Source organism: Paroedura picta, chromosome 9, assembly GCF_049243985.1.
Source record: "Paroedura picta isolate Pp20150507F chromosome 9, Ppicta_v3.0, whole genome shotgun sequence".
NCBI classification, from domain to species: domain Eukaryota; kingdom Metazoa; phylum Chordata; class Lepidosauria; order Squamata; family Gekkonidae; genus Paroedura; species Paroedura picta.
The window spans coordinates 21338482-21348185 of NC_135377.1; the positions used below are offsets into that span (position 1 = coordinate 21338482).

General features: G+C 46.6%; 1 protein-coding gene across 1 annotated transcript in view; it reads right to left on the bottom strand.

Annotated features, from left to right (window-relative positions):
* LAPTM4B (lysosomal protein transmembrane 4 beta) overlaps window positions 1-5604 on the bottom strand; it is a 61557-nt gene extending 55953 nt beyond the window's left edge. The window contains exon 1 of the mRNA XM_077351834.1: window positions 5014-5604. Coding sequence (XP_077207949.1) covers window positions 5014-5115 — 102 coding nt within the window. The 5' untranslated portion in view covers window positions 5116-5604. The remainder of the gene's footprint in view (window positions 1-5013) is intronic.
* Window positions 5605-9704: the final 4100 nt, after the last annotated feature.

The following is a 9704-nucleotide window of genomic DNA, read 5'->3' on the forward strand; positions in this document are numbered from 1 at the left end:
GTTAGTTCATCAGTCCATAGACCTTCACATGGTATAGCCAAAGAAGAGCACCAGCATGATGTAGTGCAGGGGTAGTCAAACTGCGGCCCTCCAGATGTCCATGGACTACAATTCCCAGGAGCCCCCTGCCAGCGAATGCTGGCAGGGGGCTCCTGGGAATTGTAGTCCATGGACATCTGGAGGGCCGCAGTTTGACTACCCCTGATGTAGTGGTTAAACAAGGACCTGAAAGGCCCAGATTCGAATCCCCACTCTACCATTTTGTTGGTGACCTTGGGCCTGGCCACACTCTCTTCAGCCTAATCTACTTCGTATATTCATTGCTGTGGGGGGGGGGGGGGAGAAATTGAGAGAAGTGTAAGCTACTTTGGGGCCCCACTGGGGGAGAAAGGAAATAAAGATAAAATGAATTCAACTGTTGACAAGACGTTTCATAGCCTCAAGCGAATTATTAGTGCTGGGTTATTTTATTTTTATTTATGATCGCATTTTTTACACTACCCTCCCTTGTGGCTCAAGGGAGTTCACAACTGAGAGACGTAAGAGGTAAAAAGAAGTTCAGAAAGGAGTGGTCTCCAAGTTCAAAAGGTTTGTGTAACAATGGCTCAACTAATCTTATTTTAAATATTAGGCAACATACTGTGGAAGTGCTCTCAACAGTCTTTGGCTAAGCAGGAGCAGTTATAATGACAGGCGAATGAGAATGCTAAAGGCAGTCATTTTATTCTGAGATCTTATTCTGAGGGAATTTCACACTTCAGAGGCTCTGTTTAGGCTGCACTTCAGGTTTTTTATGTTCCATCTGTGAGGGAAATGGCCTGTGGGCTAACAGAGTTGGAGTGCAGAAAAGTGGGCCACACCGGTTTCCTTTTCTTATTTCAAAGATCCTTGAGTGAAATGTAATTTCTTTCCTCGATGCGTCATCATTTTTTTTCCTTCTCTTTCTTGGCTTACAAATAGCGGCAGCCCTAGCGAATTACTGCATCTTATAAAGAATTACAGCGCTAATAATACACCTCTTTAGAGGTTTATTTTGACAAAAATAACCACCCTTCTGAAAAGCGGCATTATCAGCTGAAGTCAGCACCCCACAGAGGCATAATGAAAAGATGTCATACTTAAAGCTAGAAAGAACACCGGGGCACTGGATCTAGATAATGGAAATGGGTATGGTTGGAAGAGACGGGGGATCTAAACTAAATTATTCTAGAGCAGTAAATACAAGAGAGGATTATGAAACATGCCAAAATACACTGGGGAATGGAGGAAGGGTAGAGCTTAGAATCATAGAACCAATCATAGAGTTGGAAGGGGCCATACAGGCCATCTAGTTCAACCCCCTGCTCAACGCAGGATCAGCCCAAAGCATCCTAAAGCACCCAAGAAAAGTGAGTATCCAACCTTTGCTTGAAGACTGCCAGTGAGGGGGAGCTCACCACCTCCTTAGGCAGCCCATTCCAGCTTAAAGCAGGGGTAGTCAAACTGCGGCCCTCCAGATGTCCATGGACTACAATTCGTAGTCCATGGACATCCAAGGACAATTCGTAGTCTATGGACATCTGGAGGGCCGCAGTTTGACCACCCCTGGCTTAAAGCAAGTTCTGATGCCAAAAAGACTTAAACAGAAGTGAAGATCATCATTTCGTGTTCAGGTGAAAAGTATGTCTAACCACTCCTCAGAATGCACTCAAAGGGGAAATGCATCCAATGTGGAAATGACAATATGATTCATCTTGAGATTCAACGATATTTGGTACCAATACCTCGACAGAATCCAGCCACTATGGAAGTGAATGAGTTCTACTTATCATGCTGCACCTTAAGAACATGAGAACCCTGCTAGATCAGACTGGTGTCTAGTATCCATAGTCTAGTATCCCGGTCTTGCACAATTGACAACCAGTTCCTCTGAAGGTCCAACAACAGGGCCCAGAGGCCAAGGCCTTCCCCTGATGCTGCCTCCTAGGAATGGCATTCAGAGGTTTTCTGCCTCTGCACATGGAGGTTCTCTTTATAGTAACGCTGGCTAGTAGCTACTGATAGATCTGTCCTCCATGAATCTGTGTGTTTTCTCTAAGCTGTGAGTAGCCACTCATTAATGGAGGAAGCCCATCTTAGCAGCAATCTGGAGCTGCACAAGGCCTTGCCCTGCCACTGCCCATTTTACAATTTGTTGTTGTTGTTAGGTGCGAAGTCGTGTTCGACCCATCACGACCCCATGAACAATGATCTTCCAGGCCTTCCTGTCCTCTAACATTCCCCGGAGTCCATTTAAGTTCTCACGGACTGTTTCAATGACTCCATCCAGCCACCTCATTCTCTGTCTTCCCCTTCTTCTTTTGCCTCAATCACTCCCAGCATTAGGCTCTTCTCCAGGGAGTCAATTACAATAGTTATATTCTGCTCCTGATTTGAGTGCTCAGGAGGGAGGAAAATTAGAAGCAACATTTCTGTCAGCAAATTTCACATTTTAATCACATGCTGGGTAAAACAGGGCTGGGTTATCCATGCAGCACATACTACGGGCCTCATGCTGTGCTTTCCCCCCATGGATCAGGGCTGTAGCCTCTCTCCTCCCCCCTTTTCCCTCTTTAAGGGCACTTGGAGTGACACCCTTTTCCAGGGGGGGGGGCTCCTCTGCCCCAGTCTGGTTTTTCTTGGGGTAAATGAAGAACCTCACAGTCTAGAATTCCCTGGACCAGCACCCCCACTCCAGTAATCTGCTAGGGCCCCGCAAATCCTTAATCCACTCCATCCTGACTCTACTGCCCACCAGCTTCCATGTATGCCCTCCAGTTCTAGTATTTTGGGAGAAGGAGGAAAAGTTCTCTTCCTTGATTTGGACAAACATCCATTCAAACCTTATTCTATTCATCTATCTACAATTGGAAGTGGTCCTCACCCACTCTGAAGGGGTATAGAAACATGCATATTTTAGCCTGTATACTCTAGAACAGGGGTAGTCAGACTGTGGCCCTCCAGATGCCCATGGACTACAATTCCCATGAGCCCCTGCCAGAAAATGCTGGCAAGGGCTCATTGGAATTGTAGTCCATAGACATCTGGAGGGCCACAGTTTGACTACCCCTGCTCTAGAAGATACTAAGGTAAATTGGGATAGAGCGTTCCAGCATGACAGCACTTCTGGTCTTCTTGAATGAAGACATAGCTCTTTTGGGAAGAGTAATATAGAAACACGGTCAGGGAGAGAGACATATAAGTCTTAGGTGCTGGGCAGGCTGTAGCCAGTAGCTCATACGGAAATCCATTAAGCTGAAATACTACTTTTGGAACCAGTTTCGTTGACTTAAATGGGGCAGTCAGCTTAGAATCCAACTGCTTAGATTTAAGTCTAGGCTGCAAATCCAAGGACAATTAAAACCCTTGATGCTTCCTGCTCGTAAATGCTACTAAAACATACTGGAAACCGGTGAAGAACCGGAAGATGCAGGCTGCATCCACACAACACTGGACATTGTACTGCTGCAGTCGTTCATAACAGGCTTGCCCGGTGTGAACAAGACAGTCCAGGAGGTGAATTTCTGACAGTGTGCGTGCCTGAGCAGCCTCAGTCCATTCCTGGGCACCAGCCATCCTGAGTCTCTCTTTACATCCACAGACAGCTCAACAAGTTTTCACGTTTACCTCGAGGTGCTCATTTGGTTAAGGGGGAGTTTATTCCTGCCACTTCAGCAGTGTCTGAACACCTGAACAATGACAGTCTGTCTTTTCTTTTTCCTTTTGGGCTGTCAAGTTGCAAGGGCACTGGGGACAACCCTGTAGTGTTTTTTTTTAATGAATTAATTTATAGCCCACCATATCCAGGCAAGCTGGCTCGTGACAGGTGACACAGTTTAAAACCCCACAATAAAATCCCAATAAAATAACAACAGCTGAATCCAGCCTGGTGAGGAAATTAACCTGCCTCCTCTACTACTTCACAGGGGGTGTTCAGAGGTAGTTTGCCACTGGACTTTCTATGTGCGGTGACCCTGGAATATCTTGGTGATCTCCTATCCAACTATTGGGCAGGACTGATTCTGCTCAGCTTCCAAGTTCTAAGAAGAACAGCCTACCTAGCCTGGGTAATCTAGATCAGGGCCCAGTTTATCATCAGCACCAATAAGTTACAAAGCGTTTGTAATTTTTGCCACACTTCACAACAGCCCAGGGAGGCAAGCCACTAAGTTTTTGTCATTTCACAGAGGAAAAAACTGACGCAGAATGATTAGCCTTATACCACCCACTGCATTTATGGCAAAAGACTTCAGTATTACAGCCGAACACCTAAATAGCCATTTTAAAAATTATAACACCAGAAATGATTCCTAAAATGCCAAAGGACACAATTCAATCTCAGAATTTCCACTCCAGGGGTTTTCAAGAAATGTGCATTTGTTACTATGCCTGCTATAAGGATTTCACATTTTCCTCTAGTCCTTATATAATATAGACATTCCTTCCTACTTCGAACATTAAAGTGGGTATCCTGAGGACTCCATAAAACGTTGCAGCCCCTTATTGGCCAGTACCTGTACTGTCATTGACAACGCAACCATCTCTCCAATTTTACATTATTGTTAAAGGATATTTTAACTTTCTATTTCCACCGCTGCACTGCTCAAGAACGGGAGAGCCGGTACAGTTCTTCAAATTACGGCCGGCAACCCCCAGAACTGGGCCAGCAACGGGTCCTGCTTGCACCGGACTCCACCCACCACCACATGCAACCAAGCGTAGGCCACCTGTATCTTCCGCGGCAGGTGCAGCTTCCCCGCCGGGCACCTCCACGAACCCCCCTCCCCCCGAGGGTTACACGCGCAGCCCCCTGCAGCCAAGGCACCCGTCCGCCTCCCACGCCCTTTGCGCGGCTTCAGCCGAGGCTTCTTCCCGCGTCGGAAAGGCCCTTCGCCGGGTCCGCCGAGGAGGATCCCACGCGGAGCCTTGCCCTTGCCCTCGCCCCCTGGCCCCGGGGCCCAGCCAGCCGCGTGGCCCCAGGCCCCCCCTCCTTACCAGGTACCAGACGCCGAGGATGATGGTCCCGGTGCGGACATGGCAGCACAGGCAGCAGCTGTTGGAGTAGAAGCGCGCCCAAGGGGCGCTCATCATCTTCATCGCGGCGTCTGCCTGCAGCTAGCGCGCTCGCCGCCCTGCAGCAGCGCTGCCCCCAACCCAACCCAACCCGCCCCCGTCTCCCGAATGCCGCAGGAGGGAAAGCCGCCCCCGGCCGAGCGCTGCGCAGCCACTGCCGGGAGGGAGCGAAGGGGCGCGAGCCAGCCGTCCGGAGCCCCGTCCCGTGACGTCATCGGGCCGCCGGCCTACCAGGGCCGTCCGAGGAGCGGAGCCGGTCCCAGCCAGATGCCCTGACGCCGACGCCGCCGCCGCCGGGGGAGGCTGCTGTGGCTTGCGGCTCCTCGGCTGCGCGCCAGCTCCTTTTCTCGGAGGGCCAATTCTGCGCCAAAGGTGGCTCTGCAGAACGCGGGCTGCTGTGCAGTTTGGAATGGAGGGAGCACAAAACAAAGCAGCATGGATCCGGCAAACCTGGCCCTACTCCTCTTGCTTCCTGCTACTGGAAACCATCCTCCCCCCCCCAAATAAATAAATAAACAAACACGCCGTGGCGCGTATCGGGCTCCCACCGGTCCTGCTTCCCGCCAAGCCCCAGGTGGGCCTTTTGCCCAGCAAGGCTTCTGATTGGCCATTGGAGATCTGATTGGGGGAGGGTATTTTCTTTAATCCCCCCCCCCCACTGCGCGCCTGAAGGTCAGCAGCCGCCATTTTCTGGGTAAGCCCACCGCAGTTTGGTCAGAGTTCCAAATGGGCCAACAGCGTCAAAAAGCTGTGGACCCTCAAAATGTCTTGGTTTATGGGTTTCTGCTGGCCTCCTCCACAGAAGGGTGGAATTCAGCATCTGTTGTTGGTTATAATGGTGCCCACAAAAGTCATTACAAACTTGTCTCTGTTTCTATATTGTAGTAGCCTGCCTATTAATTCTGTAGAAGTTTACAAAAACTCACCTTAACTTTGACTATTACCATTCATTACTACTCTGCTTAGGCTGTTTTTCTTGTTAAAGGTAAAGGTAAAGGTATCCCCTGTGCAAGCACCGAGTCATGTCTGACCCTTGGGGTGACTCCCTCCAGCGTTTTCATGGCAGACTCAATACGGGGTGGTTTGCCAGTGCCTTCCCCAGTCATTACCGTTTACCCCCCAGCAAGCTGGGTACTCATTTTACCGACCTCGGAAGGATGGAAGGCTGAGTCAACCTTGAGCCGGCTGCTGGGATCGAACTCCCAGCCTCATGGACAGAGCTTTCAGACGGCTGCCTTACCACTCTGCGCCGCAAGAGGCTCTGTTTTTCTTGTTACCTTCCCTGAAAAACTGGTCTCTCAAAGCTTCTTCACAAATGTCTTTAGTAATATTTACCAAATTTTGTTATTTTGATGATCACTGAAGCATTGTGTTTCGTTTTGTTCCCAGAACCAAATTTGTTAAGTTGTTCCCAATTGCAGGCAAGACACAATTCCTGCTGCATCCATCCAGTTACATTTATAAAATGAAAAAGCAGTGACAATCTCAAGCATGTTTTCATGGTGAACTCTATTTAGAGGGATTTGAACCTTCCAAAGTCAGCCTGGGAAGTATCAAGAAATGGGTCCCTTTTAGTAGTTTCTTGCTAAATTCAAACAATATTCCATTCTAAGGCCTAGTTAAAAATTATGGGCCTTCTCTCTCTCTCTTTGAGAACATAGGTCAAGCTGCTTGTAGCTTCAGAGTCAGATAAGGGACATGGGAGATAACCTTGGTGCCAGTTAGAGTATTAGACCTGACAGTTTCAAAGCTTTAAGGATCTGGGAGGCTATATTGCATTTTGCTAGTTCCTGGGTCCATGGGTGTGAGAAGGTGTCTGTTTAATTGTACCCTAAGCAGCAGCAGGACATTTGGTCTTCTGACAGACTCACCTGTTGGTTCCGGATCTATGCCTGGTATTAAAGGTAAAGGTATCCCCTGTGCAAGCACCGGGTCATGTCTGACCCTTGGAGTGACGCCCTCTAGCGTTTTCTTGGCAGACTCAATACCAGTGCCTTCCCCAGTCATTACCATTTACCCCCCAGCAAGCTGGGTACTCATTTTACCGACCTCGGAAGGATGGAAGGGTGAGTCAACCTTGAGCCAGCTGCTGGGATCGAACTCCCAGCCTCATGGGCAGAGCTTTCAGACTGCATGTCTGCTGCCCTACCACTCTGTGCCACAAGATGCCTGGTATTAAGATATCCAAAATTAAGTCCAAATGAGACCATAGCCTGGCATGCCTAACCTTGAATCAATCAAAGATGAAATTATACTGTGTACAGTAAGGAGTAATAACAAGAAATGTTGACTAAGCCTTTTTCTTTGTCAATTAAGTATAATGAAGATGAAATTGCTTGTGGAATATATTGAAAATGTTTCAGGATTTTTTTGCTATTACTCTTTATACAGTATAATAATTTCTTCTTTGTATGAGTTTTCTACACTGTGTATTACTGCTTCTTTTGTAACCTTGACTCAAGACACAACAGGGAGATTCTGTTTAAGTGGAATTACACTTTTATTGCATTATATATAAGAGGAGACCCCAGCTAAAGCACAGAGAGGTCCACTCAAACCAATGGTATCAGTCTTTATATGGATATACTAATTACATTCTTAAACATGCAAAGTGACATTTTGGCTATACAATCTCTACATGTGGGTCTTCTATGTAAAATGCAGTATTCCTCTCACTATACCCAGAATACAAATCATTGGCCACTGGGCAGGGCTGGCCTGCCTATTTCTCATGTTCTCACAGTCTGGTTCATCCTATCTTGCATATTGCCCTAGATACAGCCTACAAGCTGTGCATTGTTCTCCCATAATAGTTGCCATTTTGGCTAGTGTCAAGCAGATGTTAGTTTTTGTTGTGTCCTGTCGCTTAGCCAATTCACTTCTGTTCTCTGTGTGTGTGTGTTTGCTGACTTTTAGCGAACTTAAACTGTCTGCAATTCCCTAAAATGACTCTGAACTGAAATGAATTCAGAATGGCTTCACTAAGCTGCTTTATAAGAAGTCCAGCCATTAATCTCAGGCAAAAGTCTTTCACATTGCTTCCTACCTGATCCATTTAGGTAGGAATAGTACCTGGGACCTCCTGCATGCAAAGATGTGATGGGTGTCAGGTAAATGTCACATCTAAATTATTTCATACAAGAAAGAAGGCCCTGTTGTCAGTGACCACTAGCTATTCATAGTACATTTCTCAGGCTGTCCGTTTCTTAATTGCAGCTCCTGTGGAAAGATTTTAATCTAATCTCTGCTACATCCAAGATCAGACAGAGCAAGGTCAAAACAAGGCAATGGAGCTTCCTGTTCCAAAGATTGAAGTCTTTAATTATTTTAGGCCTTTATAAACTTTCCCTGTTTTTCCCTCCCTAAGAGGGATTGATTGATCCAGCTAATGCTGTTTCCCTGATTATAGAAACAGAGAAAGCTTTTGGCTCCCCTCCACCATGAGCTGATTCACTTCCTAGGCTCCATTCAAGGGCTGTTTCATGCAGGAAGATGGATGACTGAAAATGACTAATTTTTTGTCTCTCGTATTAACATCCACTGCACACTGTACTATAAATCCTGTTTTAATTCTACTGAAAAACCACTTTATTTGGCATCATCTCAAAGTCATCTTAAACATTACAGAAGTAATGAACATTGGTTCAAAGTGCTTTATATTTTAGGAGATAGGTTAGAAAGGTATTATTGGATTGACAAATTATATAGAGATCATACCACCCCTAAAATTCTCAGAATACTTTTACTTGAGATCCCAGATACTGCTTATACATATTGAACCCCTTTAATTTGTATATTTCACTTTCCTACCTAGTGGGTGCCCAAGGAAGTTGGTACATTATTTTCTACTCCTTCATCGTTACAACCACCACCCTGTGAGGCAGGTTAGGCTGAGTGAGCTTCCAGGCAGAGTGGGGCTGAATTACTTGTCTGCAGCACTAGCTGTTAAGCCATGCTGTCTCTTACCTGTGAGGCTAGAATGTGTCTCAGCAGCAACAATATCTGTATGTTTAATAGCTTGTCTGAAATCCTCTTCACGTATACTCAACAATTTCCATGGATAATGCAAATTGCTTCTGTTTAAACATGGATAAAATTTACTGGCCCGAGTTGCCAAAGCCAAGGTCAGAGTTATGCACAAAACGGAAGTTGGCAAACATGCTCATTGAAGCATCGAGCCAGAAAAGAGAAGGCAGCTCATCAAATGATAAATCTATATACTGGAGGATGGCCAAGAGTTTGCAGTCTTGCAGAGGCAGGCTACCTTGATTTCACTGCCTTCAGTGGTGTGCAGAATCGCAATCAAGGAACCTATGCAAAGGTGGCAAGTGGAAGAGGCCAAAAGACAAGAATGGAGTCACTGGAGATCAAGTTAACCCAGAAAAAGAGCCTCTCTGTTGTGTACAGATCAAGGCTGTATTCTATTTACTGGAATATTTCAGTGCTGCTTCTCTCTGTGCAGGGCCCAAAGCAGCTTACGGAAGATTCCATGTGCCAAAACCAATTAAACATTTGACCTCCTCTTGAATTGCCTGGGTATAGAACTGGACAGTAGAACTGTTTGGGATGGAACAGAGCCTGGACTTACGGCCTTTTGCCCAACTTACGCATTT